The sequence below is a fragment of the Manis javanica genome, chromosome 7 (genome assembly GCF_040802235.1).
Source record: "Manis javanica isolate MJ-LG chromosome 7, MJ_LKY, whole genome shotgun sequence".
NCBI lineage: Eukaryota > Metazoa > Chordata > Mammalia > Pholidota > Manidae > Manis > Manis javanica.
Window position 1 is genome coordinate 34,779,962 of NC_133162.1, and position 17,109 is coordinate 34,797,070.

Genomic DNA, 17,109 nt, shown 5'->3' on the forward strand with positions numbered 1-17,109 from the left:
AAACTAAATTCCCTTTTTTATTATTCACCCTTTATTCTTACTGTATTAATGATTTGAAAGGACAAGTAAGGGTCTCTATATCATTCTCCCTCTGTAAATGCTATGATGACCCATTTTCTGCACTTATTCTAAGATCACTCTGATACTGCAGGACAGGAAACTCAAGATGCTAAATTATATTCTTTCATTAACATTCTGTGTCTATAAAATGCTGCAAGTTCTAGGATTAGAAAAGAAGTATATTTAGTTATCTAGTCAGAAATAGGATTTTGTGTTCCCAGTGTAGATAGTATGTCTTTTATAAGTCTTAAAGTTTTCTTTTTCTTAAAAGTTAAGCTGAAATTTTTTGTTTTATAATTGTTTTGTTTTTGCAGTTATGTGGATAGTAATCTACAGTCACTTGGTCAAATGGAAATGTTGCCCCATCTCAACAGCTCCTATAAATGTTGCTAGCTTCTAGATGTCTATACAATCTATTATTATCATCTTAGAATTCTGTATCTAAGACTTCCAGTTTGGAGCCCATGTAAATCTAAACAAAAGAATTAACATCTGCAGTTTATATCCATGTACATAATTGTGTTTCTTTGAAACACACTGTGCTTTGTGGACTGGTGTGTGCCTTGGAATAGAAAAGACTATTTTTAAAGGATTTCATTTTGACTTTTCTTAAATAGAATACAGTGTAGCTCACTTGAACAATAAACATTTATTGAGCATCCACTATGTTCCTGGTGCTGAGCAAGAGTATTTTGCCAAACTGAATGCATATCCCACTATTGTGTTAAGCAGTAATCATTTACAGAAAGTTGAAGATTTCAGAACAGAAGAAAACAAATATATTAATAGAATGCTGATTTAGAATTGGATGCTAAATTATATGATTTAACATAATGATTCTCAAACTTGGTTTTTAAATACGTAAGGGCATTTAAAAAATTATTTCCAGGGGTGTTGTGGTTATGGAATTCTGAAAAGTCTTGAAACTATTTCAGGTACTATATACAGAGTGATCCTGGACTAGACATGGGTAGTGGTACTCAACAGGTGAGATTTTAGGTGTCCAGATTGATTTTCACCTTATCTTGGGCCCAAAATGATCTTTTAACATGTTACAGTGATTAAAATATTATCACTCATGAATTATTCCTTTGGATCTTGTGAGGCTTTGTATCTTTGATATTTCCCCATTTTAAGACAGGGACCATTATCACTAATAATTATTCTAAATATAGCCCTTGTCTCACAAAACAGAAATACACAAACACTTTGGAGAAACCAGGCAATTAATTTTAAGTAGTAGTATGCTGAATTTAGGTTGCTCCTTCTGGTCCTTTGACAAACATCCCTTTTTAAAATTAAAAAAAAAAATCATAGGCCTAGAAAAATTAACCTGAAAAATGGGAAAGTATCAATGGAAAATCTAAATGAGTTTCCCTAAGGTAGACTGCCTGGTTGTTGGTTTCTCTAAGTCAAATAATACACATTCCAACTGTCTCCTATCCCCTCTAGCTCCACTCCCATCAGTGAACAAGGATGGTTTGCCTGAAGTCTGGTGTTTCTCAGTTCTTGTTCTCTTCCCACCTCTTCCTATCCCATCCTAAGAAAGGCTGTTTGTAGACTCACCATACAAACATGCAGGTAAAGTTTATATACTCTTCAAAGAGTCAGTACAGGAAGAGGAGTAGTCTGTTTGGTTCTCCACCTGTTACTACTGGAAGTACAACAGCCATGTTGCCACTCTTCATTCAAATAATGTAAGGAGCATGTCTTCCTGAATCTCAATACAGAAACAGCTGGTTGCATATCTCTATGGCATTAGGACCTCTACAGAACACATCTCTTTTTTCTGAGAGGAAATAAGTGCCAGGCTTGGGGTTATGAGGCAGCCCCCAGGAAAAAGTGGAGAATGAAGCAACTGATCTCTATACTATCCCCCAGTTCACAAACATGAGTATCTGTGACTTCAGCTTCTTGGCTTAGACATCTAATTTGAGGACTGCCTTGGTGATCAAGCTTTGGGACTCATCGTTTCCAACTTGGGTCAGGCTTGGAAAACCTTCAGTCTTCCTTTTTAATTAGAGGCATGTGAGCTATTCTTCCACTTCAGGATTCCCTTCTGACAGTTTATCTGACTGCAGAGCAGATCAATCTTTAGAGATTGCACATGAGTCCCTGGAGGTCTACTATTTGCTTGTCATTTTTGGGTCTCCTGTCTTTCTTATTGCTCTGATAATTGTTTTTGTCCCCCACTAATATTCTGTGACATATCTGAAATTTTGTTCTTTGCCTCTGTCCTTTGACCGTTGTGAGAACGGCTTGTCTGTGGAGGGAAAAAAGAAAAAAAAACTTGTGTGGTAAATAATCAATGACATAAGGCATACATCTAGAGAATAGAGAATATACATCCTGAATTTTTCTAAGCTCATTTATTTCAGACATTCTGTATAAACTTTCTGGTAGTTCACATGTATTAGGAATCACATCCTGATTTGTGATCTAGGAAATAGGAGTGCTCTAAAATCTTAGTTTTGTGAAGTGGTAGCACGCAGAAATCATCTTATCTCAAGTTCTCAGCCATAGAAGCTTTTTCTTTCACCAAGTCCCAGCCAGGCTCAGTATGAGTTGTCCCAGATAAACTCCAAATTTGGCATTCTAACATGATGAACCTCATTGCCTTTATCAGGGTTTTCTAATGTTTGTGCACATGTGTATTTTCCTTCCCACCCAAAAGCAAAGCCTCGTGCACAGCTGATGTCAACTCTGCCGTATCATTGGCAGGTTGAATAACATAAGCATAAAGCCAAAGTAAGACTGGGATGAACTGGTGCTTATGCAGCAGAAATGAGGCCAAGTTAATGTTAAGCAAAGATTTATGAGTAGAGGGAAAAAGCAACCCCTGGATAAAACTAAATATTTGAGCACTATTCTTTGATCAGCACTATACTCAGAGCTCTCCTGTGTGTTTGATTCTCATGATAATCCTGGGAGTGGTAGGCTTTTCATTTTAGAGATAAGGAATCAGAGTTCAAAGGGGGTGATTGGCCAAGGCCACAATAAGTAAAAAAGCTTAGATTCAAACTCAGATCTCTAGGCTTCAAGTTTGGGGCTCTTCTCATAGAAGGAAGCTGCTTTATCAATCTGAGATCTGAGATGTTGTCTCAGTAACAGAAGTAACAGTCAACGTTGGTACCAGTCTGATTTAGTTAAACTAAACACTCTCTTTTAGTTGGTTGTTGATACCATTTATTTGAAAATATACTTAACTTCCCAGTATCCATACAGAGGGGAAGTTTATGAACACATTTCCTCCATTTAAGATGTGTGATCTGCCCTTGTGAACCAGCTCAGCAATTCTGGTAAACCTAAGAAAGTCCACCTTCAAGTTGAATCTTCCTTTCTTTCAGAAGTCCAGACCTCTTTGTCATCCTGAGGTATGCCTTATGCCTCTTTCCTGTTTGCTTTGTTCTTACTTCCAGGAGAACAAATGTGTCTTCTAGATTCAGTTTAGAATCTGGAAAGATGGATGTGTTAGTATTTCCTTTGGGAATCCTCATTCCTGCTCTACCCCATTCAGTTCTGATAGTATCTCAGACTTAGACATTGCCTTATGGCTGGTTTTGAAATCTAATTTTATGATAAGAGCAGGATCCTGGTGTGGGGTAGGATTGGGGAGTTGTCATGATTTCTTCTCTGGTGAGCTAAAGTCCCTTTCAGATCTCTGTGAACAATCAGGAGCAAATCCAAGAAACCGTAATTAGGGTTCAGATTCAACCTCAGAGGCATGGTCACCACAACCCAGAGGAATTCGTGGGAATTCTATGTGCTACATACAACTCCGATATTCTTGTTTTCCTCTCCGGTCTGTGGCATAGTGAAGCTCATCACAAGAGCCAGTGTGTGGATCAGACTCATAGTACTGTTGCTGTTACTGTGAAACAGTTGCTCATGTGATGACTTGAGTTGTCTTAGGAAGGAACATAGAGCATCTTACACCAAGTACAGAATGTCCTTGGATATAACTACCAGACCTGCTGATTTCCCACCCCTGTGGTGCCAGACAGACCCTGTGAGCACTGTCTGGATAGGGAGGAAATACTAAAAAGTGGTTTGGAGACTCCTGACTCCCTCATGGACTCTGTGCTTGCCGCCACCTCCATCTCTGTACTCCAGCCTCCCCGTGTGCTCTGCTCTGGTGGCCCGCTCTTCCTCAGGTTAAGTGTTGAGTGCATGCTCCTTCCTGCTGGCTGGAGAGGATGGTCTAGAATGAAGATTCACTGCCATAGGCTTAGTAAGGTTTGACTACATTTTCTGGAAAAGACCCTTCGGTTAAGAGCTCACATTTTTTCATGAGCAGGATTGAGATCACAAGATATGACTAAAACCCATGAAGGTTTTAGCTGACTTCCACCAGATCCCTACTGCCTTTCTCCTGCTTTCCTCTCCTCCTCCTCTTGGCTCAGTTTCTCCCTGGTCTCCTCAGAGGAAGATAATTTATATGGGGCTTTCCTATATTAACATGATACTCATGCTAAAGAATCCTTTAAAACCTAGTCTCTAAAAGAAGTTGTACATTCTGACTTCTGTAGGTGAATTTGTATCTTCTCTATAAAAATTATTTTTTCATATTGGAAATTTATAGAAGTTGAGGAAGGCTTGTTCTGTGTTTCTGTTAGTCACCTATATAGTGGATAAGTTAAATTAGAATTTTTAAAAATGCTGTTTTTACAAGTGGTTACTGTTCTCTATGACTCGAAACTCTGTTTAGTTAAATGACATCCCTCTGGTGTTTGGACCCAGCTTGAGTTTAGCCTGCAGGAAGTATGCTTTCAGTGAAGACATGCTGATTAATAAAGGACCAAATAATAAACAGCGTTTTGACCATTATTTGCTTTTCTTCAAGGATGATCATAGTATTAGACCTTATGTAGTTAAAATACAGATTAGGGTAGAAAAAGAGATGGGTAATCTTCATACTCTTTCCCAAAAAAACTTTCCTTAGTAGTAACCTTGTTTCTTCTGTCTTCTCAACAAATTGCCCTTCCCTTGAGTGAGACTTCTTTGGCTCAAATATCTGCAGACTTTTTGGTGGCCAAGAAAATGACTGTATATAAGCTTTTAAGTGGAAATGATTGATTTATAATTAGTTTTCATAAAAGCATGTGTGAGTGAAGGTTTCTGCTTCCTATCAAAAGTACTTAACTGCCAGCAGCATCAGTCATGACCTAATCTTCAGCACATGGAGATTGTCTAGCAGCTAGTAGTGGACACCAAGTAATGGAATGTTTGTGCTTGTGTAAGCCACCTTCTCTGGCATCTGAAGATCCCTAAGATTTCTTTGGAGACCACTATGCTGTAGAAAAACCTGTGGTTATAGTAACTTTCTTCCTCCTCAGCTGGAGCTTCAAGCTTACAGGTGGTTTACCATCTTTATAAATCAGATTTTTTTAATCCTTCCTAAGAGTGGAAGGCAAGTGCCATTCAGTCTCTTGCCAGCATTCTTCTCCTGGCCATTTACCAGACTGCAGGAGTGTTTATTCTCCTATCGCATTCAGAAGAAGCCAGGTCTTTGGAAAATTAGTGTTAAATTTCCAGGCTCTGAAGTTACTTATTTGACTAAGGCCATATGACCAGCAAGGGAAATTCATTAATTCTACCTGTAGTTTTTTTATCTCCGCCACAAAATAATACTAGCCATGTGAGGGGGGTCCTCAAGCCATCAGAGGTTGTTGGAATGAAGTATAAGGACTCATTGAACTCTGATATTCAGGGTATGTGCAAAATTCTTAATTGATGGAATGAATGAGTGTGATTCTTGGATCTTGCCCCAAAGCTGCAGTCAGGGTCCACTTGGGCTCTAATCAGCAATGTTCCCTTGGCTGATATGACTCAGTAAATCTGATCGTAAATGGGATAATTGGGATAGCTTTCTGCTTTTCTGTTATTAATAGCACTTATTCTCAAGTGTAGTTATTGCTAACTTATTTTCTCACCTTCTGAAAAATACCTGTTGGTTGGAGTCGTTCATTCTATTAAAAACAGGCTCTTAGAAAACATTCATCAATATTAGGCAGTCTGGTATGGGGAGAAATTTTGAAGAAGTTAAGTAGAAAGACAGCTTTTCTGTCATGGCAACATAGCTTTTCTTACTGCTTTAGGAGCTTCATATTACAGGAATCAGCAGTACTTGGTTTTCCTTCTGCTCATAGAAATCTGGTGGGGGTCTTACATCATTCAGCACTGAGCCTTTGTGTCTGCTGCAGAGTTCTTCCTCCACCTCACCAGCTTGTGCTGCACTCCTTCTCCCCAAATACTGATTCTTGTGGAGGTCTACTCTGTGATGTTCTTTCACACCGGCTGTGGCCCAGGTCGTCATCTCCCTACCCTGTCTTCTCCTTTCCAAATACCAAATATGGATATTTGAGGGAAGTGGGTTCTTGGGTCATTCCCCAGAGGTAAGGCTAAGTCTTTTGGACTTAAACCATGTGAGTAGCCTGAAAGGAATGGTCATACGTGGAGGAGGTGCCATCCAGTGTCAAAACAATTACCTTCAGGCAATGTGGACCCAGGTAAGTAACCGCTACATATCTCTCCGTGGTACCTTTATGGTGAGGATAATTTTAGAATATAAGACATTTGGAATAGCCAGTTTCCAAATTCCTTCTGTACAGGTGTTTTATAAATACCAATATAAAGGTATAGAAGAAATGTGGCAAGGAGTGCAGACCAGACCTCTGGATTTGTAGCAGTGAGCAGGATGGTATGCTTTTACTGCCTTTCTAGCAGCTTAGTGTTCCTTGGCACATTTTAAGTGCTCCATAAATGTTCATTGCTGCTATTATCATTACTAGTACTATAGAACTCAGTGTTAGAAGTTAGTATGGAGACTTCTCAGTTGGGATAGAATGTACTCTAAAATCTTTAATTTTTTTAAATTATAGAGATTTACTTTAAGCTATAAACATATTGCTTCTATTTAAAATAAGAGTTAATTCTTTCTATAGCTTAATCTTAATATAGCACTGTGCCTTTAGTAATTGCTTTCAGTCTTAGTTGTCAGAAAATAGGGCTATTCCTTTTTAACTTGTTAGAGCACCATTTGAAATGCTTTGCCTATCCAGTGTCCACTCCAGTGGACTAAGCAATTAGAAATTCTGATTATGAAAGTGTCTATGTGTGTGTGTGTGTGTGTGTGTGTGCGCGTGTGTGTGTATAAATTCTCAATTTTTTTTCACTTTGTTTTTAAATAGCCTATGAGGAGTTCCCTTACTTGAGTTGTAAGACTGATATGGACAACTCTCCATGATACTTAACATGGGTTTTCCTTTTATTAATTAAACTGCATGATCGTTAAATAGTTCTTCCTTCTCCTGGGCAAGAGTACCTTCTAAATATTTATACAGGATCATATTTATTTTCTTGCAGTTGAACTGGCAATGATCATGGACCGTTTGTATGGTGGTGTCTGCTATGCTGGCATTGATACCGACCCGGAGCTGAAGTACCCCAAAGGTGCTGGCCGCGTGGCGTTCTCCAATCAGCAGAGTTACATTGCAGCCATCAGTGCTCGCTTTGTGCAGCTCCAACACAATGACATTGACAAACGGGTAAGCAGCTGCGCAGGGTGTAATTGCTATGGGAAGGAAATGAAGCTTGTTCTGTGGGTCTGTGGGGAGAAAAGCACCTTGTGATCTTAAGTGGATGTCTCCACCTTACATGGCATTAGTCCATGAGTCCATTTAAGCTGCCTAAGAAGGAGAGCACCCATGGTATTGAAGGTGTTAATGAACCGTCTGCCTTACCCATCCCCAGGGTGATGTTACACTTATGAAAATAACCCTGCAGAGTTTAGCATACCAAACTAGTACTGTTAAAGAAATGATACTGATAGTGCTTTAATGAAGGTTGAGAGCTGGTGACCTGTTTGACTCGTGCTGTGCACTTAAAAACACAGCATTTAATGTTAATGTTCAGGAGTATACATAAAATTTTGAAGTCCTGGTTTCTTTTAAAATTGCAAGATCACACATGATAGCAACCACTGGGGCCGAGGAGCTGCTGTCGCCTTCAGTGCACTCTGAGGGACCTGGAGTTCTAATGCGCATACCATGTATGCATATGCCTTACCTGCCCCTTGGCTCACTGGTGTTACCTGCCTAGCCATTAGAGCCATTCACATTTGCTACCTTTGATCTGAAGAAGGGCCATGAGGTAGAGTGGTAGGAAGTAGAGTGCTCAGTTGGTTTTGCGGATAAACGTAGGTTTAAATCTCTTAAATCCTAGCTCAGCCATATTTGGACATTGGGGCAATAAAATGTTGTAGGAGCTAATCTGGGGCCTATTTTAATAGATTAAAAGAGCAAGTAGGAGAATAGCATCAAGTCTTGAACACCTCTCTATGTGATTTCCAGCAAAGTTCTTGGGGGCATACACTGGACTGGAATAAATACTCTAGTAAATATATATAGTTTCGTCTATACTCTCTGTGGTCAACTTTGACTAATTTTATACAGCAAATTTAAGTTTCTTAGAAGGTGAAAGTTTCAGTTGTGATGGATTTTTTATATTCAGCAAGATTATATTTTCATTAAGACATATATATTTGATCAAATTATAAAGCCAGTGCTTAAAATAAACAAATTATTTGCTACCTCTCTAGACTTCTTAAAAGTAAGTAGTGGTAAAAAAAAAAAAAGTAAGTAGTGGTGGTTATTATTATTTTTAATAAAGTGAATAAAATAATTCTTTTTCAGACTTTTGAAATACTCTTTGAACTAATGGAGACTTAGAGGAGTGATAAATGGAGACTTAGAGGAGTGATAAAAATTTACTCCTAGCTTTCAAGTACCCACCACATCCTGAGCTTTCCCTTTTGCAGCAGTAACCCCCCATACAGACTGTAAGCTCCACAGAGATAAGCATGGGGTCTGCCTTGTGCTCTGCTTCGTTCCCAGTGCTTATGCATTGCTTGACATCAGATCCAGTAGTAGGTGCTTGATAAATCTTTGTTGAATTGACAAACGATGACACTTAGAAGTTCTCTTAGCTCCTACTGCTAGTGCCAGTGGACTTGCTTGTGCCCATACATTTGTGAGTCTAAAACACCAGTTTTCATTACATTTAGACTGCATTTGCACCCTTCGCTGGTGATCCCCAGGCAATAAAGTTAACCTGAAGAGCCTTAGATTCTCATCTCTGTGGAAGTAGATTTCTTTGTTCCCCTCTGAATCCAGAACTAGTGATGGTAGAGAAGATAGGTCCTAGACATGATAAAAAAAGGTTCCATTCCCCCATGCTTCTATCTAACCTCCCAGCCTATTCCTTAGTAGAGAGAAGTACACTTGCCCCAGGGCTTATGGTAATCTTTTGAGTTCCTTTAAGAATCACCAATTCAGGCACTGTTTGTTTTGTTGCCTGCTCCTACTCTTATTCCCTGTTCTGTACAGGCCCTGGGCCCTCAGTGTTTCTTCCCACAAGACTTAGAACTAGGTTTAAAAGAGAGAAGTGGCTTTGCTTTTGTTAGCATGATCATAGGCCAGTACCTGTGAAACTGTATTTGGAATGTCTCAGGACTTAGGAAAACCATCAACTGTTTTTTGTCTGCTCTGTTTGTCAACCATGCCTTCCGTATCTTAGTCCTTGATAAACATTTAGAGTAGCCACCAGTTGTAGTGAAACGAGTATGGAGTTTGGAGCTAGAACATATTCCAATACACTTAAACCTCTGTTGTACCAGTCACTGGTGACCCCCATCCAAGTTACTTAATGCTAGGAGCTCATCTGTAAATTCCTCCTGGGGATGGTCTGAAGATGAAATGGGATTTGAGGATTGAACAGCCAGAGCCATGTGGTAGGTGGATAGATGCTTAACTAGCAGTTGCTGGTTAACAGTGTTCATCTTGCTACGAATGCACTTAATACTGATGTAAATGTTATGTAACTTGAATTTTTTTGGTTGCTCTGCTTAAGATGTAGTGAAGAGGTATGCTGGTAAGTGAAAAAAGCACTGGGACAGAGCCTTATGGCTGGGTCTAGATCTGGTCCTGTTCCCAGTGGGCTGTGACGTAGGACAGGTCACTTAAATTCTGAGCTTCAGCGTGTAACAAAGGCAGTAGTAATAGCCTGTATATCCCACAACATTATTGAGAAGCCCAGAGGAAATACTGAACAGAAGGCAGTATATACAATGTACCACACTTCACATACGTATAGTGGGACTATTGTGTGGTCACAATAATGCCACCTTATCCCCTGGTGTCAGAAAGGGACTGTCAGTTACTTCAGTGACCTGGATTGAGAGTCATCTAAGTGGGAGAGGTGGAAATCAGTAAAAGTGGCAGAGTCCCTACTCATCCTATTTCCCAGCTCCATATTCATGCTCTTTGTTTGCCCTGACCAATGTGGAAATGGTTTTCTTTGTTATGAGACATGTAAGCTAGTTTCCATCCTGAGAGGCTCCTTCTTCATTGCTCTTCTGTGAACATTACAGTCCCTTCCCCCAAACTGTTATTCTCTCCTCTTCTTGTTTTCTCCTTGCTTTGAACATAGCTAACAATATCTTATTTTGTTGTCTCTGGCATTTTGAGCTTCAGTTAACCGTACCCTCTATAGGTTTTTTTTTTTAGGTTCACTCCTGGTTTTATCTATCTCTTTCCTAAAGTTTAAATTTGGGCTTTCCAGAGAGCTCCCATTATATGTAAGAACATTAGCATTTCCTTAGGTAAGATCCTTTTTCTTTCTAGGGGCTCTCTTCTTGATTGCCTAAAGAGAATTTCTGTTGTTAGGCACACTTTTTTTTTCCTGAATAGCTTCCAGGTTTTTAACAATAGCTAGGGTTTTGAAAGTTGCTGTCCTAAAAGTCCGGGGCAGCGGTACACTTGTACTCACAGCCCCTTTGCCTTGCTATTACGGAATCCAAGGTGCTACAGTCTTTTTCTCCTTCCTTCTGATGTTAGCCTAGAGTTGTCTTCAAACAGAAACCTTGAGTATTTTAAATAGCATCACCTTTATTACCTTTCTGGTCAAAGGAACCTCCTTTGCTGTCTGTATTATTGTAAATGCAGATTCAGTGGAACCAGTGAAAAGATGAACTGTTGTTAGGGTGCAGGCTTCCGAGGCTTCCCCAGAGAACAAACTACACAGGCATAGAGATGTAAATTCAAGCAAAGTCTTTATTCAGCCAACTAGTTGGGGTCCAAGTCAGCCCCGACGCAGCGGGTCTCAACAAGGACCCCGAGCACTCTGAGCTGAGGGTTTATATAGCAATTTCAAAGCACTTAACTCATAGCAATTTTCTATAACTATACATTATTCTTGCAAGACATATATCCTGGGGTTAAGCAAGGGCAGGGTAAGACTACTCCTCAATGGTTAGGGAGGTTCTGCACGATAAGCTTGGTATGTAAGATTTACTGACCAAGGTTAGCTGACCAAGGGTCACAGCTGCCCACCACCCGGTGCTCATGATTAACTTGTTTTTCAAGGCCTTACCCAGGCCCAGGGTTTGTTTTTTTTTTCTCTGAGTCACACTCTCAGAAAATGGTTTCTAGGTTTCTAAGATGGCTATGCTTATGTTAATTTACTAATCTTACTAATGCTTAGATTCTACATTTCCCCACTTTCCTTTGACCATTCCAATCATGGAATGTTTGTTTCTTCCTGCTGTGTGAGTGAATGAGACTGCGGTCTCAGCATTAGCACCTGAACAGCACTCACTCTTTCCCTAACAAAGGCTATTAGCCGGTTTAAGATACAGAGACCTAAAGTGAGAAGCAGTATGAAAATAAGCAAGGGCCCTGCCAGGGTGGATATCAGGGTTGTAAACCATGGGGATTTAGTAAACTAGGATTCAAATAGCCCTTGGCAGGCCTCTCGCTCTCTCTTCCTTTGATCTGGTCTCTCTCTAAGTTTAGACATTGAATCTCTTACTATTCCGGAATGGTCTGCTGTTAAGGTTTAGCTAAGTTTTATTAGTTCTTTTTCCTGACTCTTAATGCTCTCTGCACTCCTTTACATTTCCCCCCTTTTCTTGATTAGACTGTGGAATCTTCCACAGCGGCATCTGGGTCCTGATACCTTTGACGAAGGACTAAGAGTTGGACAGTGTCAATTCTTTCCTGCACAAACTTAACAAGCCTGTTAATTATGCACGGGCCAATCGTAAACAGCAACAGCAGGATAAGGAGCGGCCCCGCAACGGCCGAGAGAAGGGTAGCAAACCAAGGCTTGTATTTGAACCAAGACTCAAACCAGCCTTCGCTACTTTCATATTCTTTACGCCTCTTCTCTAAATCTTTTTTCAGTTTGGCCAAGGAATCTCTGACTGCACCTGTTTTGTCTACATAGAAACAGCACTCTTCTCTTAAGGCTGCGCATAACCCACCTTCCTTTAAGAACAAGAGGTCCAGGCCTCTTCGGTTCTGTAGGACCACCTCGGACAAGGAGGTGAGGGATTGCTCTAGGTCTGATATTGTCTGTCGGAGTTGTTCTAGGTCTCTGTCGATTGCCAGCCTCAGGGCTGTGAGCCCCTTTTCTCGAGTTACAAGGGCTGCAACCCCTGTGCTTGCCCCTGCCATCCCTAGGGTGAAGAGGGTTCCAATGGTCAGGGCGGTAACAACCTCCCTCTTGCTCCGGTGGGGGTTCAGCCTTTCTTCCCAATAAGAAAGGAGAGATTCATGAGAATGATACATTAGGCGAGGTAGAAGGGCCACCAGCACACAAAACTCACTGTTAGCATTGAACACAGAGGTGGATAGGGCCGGAGTGAGGCCTGTCTTTGAGCAGAGCCACCAGCCCGAGGAGGGTATAATCCACTTTCCCTGCTCCCACGTAGTGTTATTATAGGAGGAGCATAACTGGCTCTGGGTCGTCGGGACTGTGCCTACACATGTACCAACGACTGAGACTTGAGCGATTGTAAGTCCCCACGGTCTCCCGTCCCAGTAAGTGGGATGGGAGTTGTTGATAGTGTAGGAGCCATTTATCCCAATTGCCTCATAGAAGGGGGGTGAACCTGGGTAGCATAGCCAACAGGGATCGGTGAGGGAGGAAGTGGTGTGGTTAAGAGTCTCTACAACTGCCTGCACCATTTCCCACATGGGATTATCTAACCCGGAGGGGGTGTGCTGGGCCCATAACCCAGAGGTCGATGGACTCGGTCCTCCCGTGGGCTCTGGAGCAAGCGTTCTGGTTGGCATTTTCTCATCCTTTTTGCTCAGGCCCTTGTCCTGGATTGAAGGTTTCTGGGGATTTATAACCGAGTTGGGACCTACGGCAGCGGTGGGAGTTGACACGGTTAATTTAATGATGAGGGTCGAGCCAGCATGCCCCCCATATTTATAATACACTATTCCCCACGCTAGTCCATTTATCCAGCGCGATACCTCAGTGTTTTTGCCTGTCTCGGTGAATTGAACTCTTACCCAATCTTGGTCCGTCTTGTCACAAGCCTTGGTTTTGTAAAGGGTCATAGGCTGGTGACGAGGGATGCCCTTGTTGACATAAGTAAATTTGACAGAATCGATTTTTGTAACTGTCCATCTCCAATCCCCATCGTTCGAGGTTACACAGTCCCAGCTGGCACAAAAGAAGTCATGCCCCCCCCCACAGTGCCTTCCTTTACCTGTTCCTGGGCAAGCATAAAACCCATGGGAGCGAGCCAAATTTGGAGGGATGGATCGGTAAACGGGGTTGATCTGTCGAAAGCAGAAATACAGGTCAGGCCACCAGGTTCCGATTGGCGCACTGTGTTGTGTGGAGTTGATGACTTCCCCATTGTCACTATCAATCAGCATCCAGGTCAGGTTCCTTGGTTGATGGGGGTTGGTGCCTCTGATCCCCACAGATGTGGCTCTCGTGAAGATCCATACTAAGGAGCTTATTAGCAGGATCTCTTTCATCTTCGGCTTAAGTGTAGTTTTAGGGGATTGGCAGGATGCTGCTGCACCTTCCACTTTTCCTTACAGGCCCCTGGGTCTTTATGAGGCAGGACTTTTCGAACGTGGGTGTGGTGTACCCAGGGAGCGATACCATCAACCTTGAGAGCAGTGGGGGTGGTAAACAATACAACATAAGGTCCTTTCCACCTGGGCTCGAGAGTCTTCACTTGATGTCTTTTGACCCATACTATATCCCCTGGGACTATGCCATGTTCCGGGCTCGGAATTTTCCCGCCCTCATAATATGCTCTGATCAGGGGCCAGATTTCTTGCTGCACTTTAGCAAGAACTTGCAACACATTCAGATAGTCAGGGGCCGGGTCCTCTGCATCGGGAAGCTGCACTCGTCGAGTTATAGGTGGAGGGGCCCCATACATTATCTCAAATGGAGTTAAACCATGTACATAGGGGGAGTTCCGAGCGCGGAAGATGGCTAAGGGAAGGAGAGTCACCCAGTCCCCACCAGTCTCCAATACCAATTTAGAAAGGGTCTCTTTCAAGGTCCGATTCATTCTCTCTACCTGCCCAGAGCTTTGTGGGTTATAAGCACAATGTAACTTCCAATCTACTCCCAAAGCTAGGGCTAGTCCTTGCAGGACTTTGCTAATGAAAGCCGGGCCGTTATCGGAACCTATTGCTTCAGGGACCCCATATCTGGGGATGATTTCTTCAATTAATCTTTTTGCTACTACCTGGCTAGTCTCATGCTTGGTTGGAAAGGCCTCCACCCACCCAGAAAAAGTATCTACCATAACTAGCAAATACCTGTATCCATACTTCCCTGGTTTTATTTCGGTGAAGTCTATTTCCCAATTCCTCCCTGGAGCCCTCCCCCTTTCCCGGGTACCTGCTGGGTGCAGCCCTCTTGGGGCTGGTCTTAGCATTGCACAGCTACTGCATTCTTTCATGATCTGGCGAGTCACTTCATTCTGGTGGGGAAACACCAACTGCGCAGACTGGAAAAGGCTGAGCAGTTTTTTTTCCACCTAGATGGGTGGACTTATGCAGATTAGCAAGCAGGTACTGTCCTAATGCTTCTGGCAAGATCAATCTACCCTCCTGGTCCCTACCCCAATGTCCCTCTCCAAACACTTCCCCCGGGACTTGTTTCCTAATCCATTCAAGATCTTGAGGGGAATACTCAGGTTTGGGCGGCAGTGCGGGCAGTTCAGGTATGGGTATTTCGAGGGCCGCAAGCACAAGAGAGTCCGAGAGGGCTGCCCTTTTAGCTTCTGCATCTGCATGGCTGTTGCCGATGGCCTCGGGTGTCTTCTTTGATTGGTGGCCCGGTACATGTATAACTGCTACTGCTTTAGGTTTTTCGACAGCAGCTAATAGTCTTTGGACTTCTTGCAGATTCCTCAGTCCCTTCCCTTCCGCGGAACGGAATCCTCTTTCTCGGTAGATGGCACCATGGATATGGACAGTGCCAAAGGCGTATCTGCTATCTGTGTAAATGTTGGCCCGCTTTCCTTCTGCTCTTTCCAGGGCCTCAGCGAGAGCAATAAGTTCCGCCTTCTGTGCTGAGGTGCCAGGGGGCAGAGCTGTGCTCCAGACAACTTCCCCATCGTGGGTTACTACTGCTGCCCCTGCTCTCCTGACCCCCTCCTGCACAAAGCTGCTCCCATCCGTATACCAATTTAGCTCACAGTTCAGTAACGGTGTGTCTTTCAGGTCTGCTCGCACCTGGATAATTTCGGAAAGGATATCTCTACAGTCATGGATGGGGGTCGTCAGATCTGGGTCCGGCAGAAGGGTGGCAGGATTTAGGGTTACCGGGTCAGAGAAGGTGATTCGGGGAGAATCTAGTAGGAGCCCTTGATAGTGGGTGAGTCTTGCGTTCGTCATCCATTTGCCTGGAGGATGCTTGAGGATCCCCTCCACGGTATGTGGGGCTGTTATTCTCAGATTTTGGCCAAAAGTCAGCTTGTCTGCCTCTTTTACCAGTAGAGCGATGGCTGCTAGGATACGCAGACAAGGTGGCCACCCGGAGGCCACTGGGTCTAGCCGCTTGGACAAATAAGCCACAGGTCTCTTCCACGGGCCCAGCTGCTGAGCCAGAACTCCTTTAGCTACTCCCTTCTTTTCATCTACAAACAGGATAAAGGGTTTTTCTGGGTCTGGCAGAGATAGGGCGGGGGCCCGGAGGAGAGCTTCTTTTAGTCTGTCAAACGCCTCTTGTTGTTCCTGCATCCATTGCCAGCCCGGCCCTTCTTTGGTTGCTTCATATAGTGGTCGGGCTATTTCTGCGTACCCTGGAATCCAGAGCCTGCAAAACCCAGCTGAGCCAAGAAATTCTCTCACTCCCCGGGGTGAGGAAGGGATGGGGATAGCCAGGACAGTTTGCTTCATGGCCTGTGTTAGCCACCTGGCCCCATTAGATATTGTGTACCCCAAGTAGACTACTGACCTCTGACAGATGTGGGCTTTCTTGGCGCTGGCTCGATATCCCAGTTCACCTAGTTCAGCCAGCAAGTTCCCCGTGGCTTCTTCGCACTCTTCACGGGTTTCTGTGGCCAGCAACAGGTCATCTACATACTGCAACAACGTCACGTGGGGGTGGCTCTTGCGAAAGGGCTCCAAGTCCTGGCTTAGGGCTTCATTGAATAAGGTGGGAGAGTTCTTGAAGCCCTGAGGCAGTCTAGTCCAGGTAAGCTGCCCTTTTCTTCCTCCCCCTGGCTCTTGCCACTCAAAGGCAAACAAAGGCTGACTAACTTCAGAGAGTGGAATACTAAAGAAGGCATCTTTCAGGTCCAGAGTAGTATACCACACATGCGTGGGTGGCAGGTGGCTGAGTAAGGTGTAAGGGTTGGGCACTGTAGGATGGATGTCTTCTACCCTCTCATTGACTTTCCGCAAGTCTTGCACTGGCCTATAATCTTTACTGCCAGGCTTCCTCACTGGAAGCAGAGGCGTATTCCATGCAGATTGGCAGGTCTTAAGGATTCCTGTCTCTAACAGTCTATGGATATGGGGTGCTATCCCTTCCCTAGCCTCTTCTGGCATTGGATATTGCCGGACCCGGATGGGTAGAGCTGCGGCTTTGAGTTGAACAACAACCGGGGATAGGTGTTTAGCGAGACCAATTCCTCCGGTCTCAGCCCATGCAGAAGGGAACTTCTGTACCCAAGAGTCTATCTCTCCCTGGCCCCCCTTTTCTTGATCCGCCTGA

General features: G+C 43.2%; 1 protein-coding gene across 11 annotated transcripts in view; it reads left to right on the forward strand.

The window, feature by feature from the left end:
• CPEB3 (cytoplasmic polyadenylation element binding protein 3) overlaps positions 1-17,109 on the forward strand; it is a 191,363-nt gene that overhangs the window by 148,441 nt on the left and 25,813 nt on the right. For all 11 annotated transcript variants that reach the window (XM_073240696.1, XM_073240694.1, XM_073240699.1 and 8 more), the window contains one exon: positions 7,426-7,607. In XM_073240696.1, the coding sequence (XP_073096797.1) occupies positions 7,426-7,607 (182 nt within the window). The remainder of the gene's footprint in view (positions 1-7,425; positions 7,608-17,109) is intronic.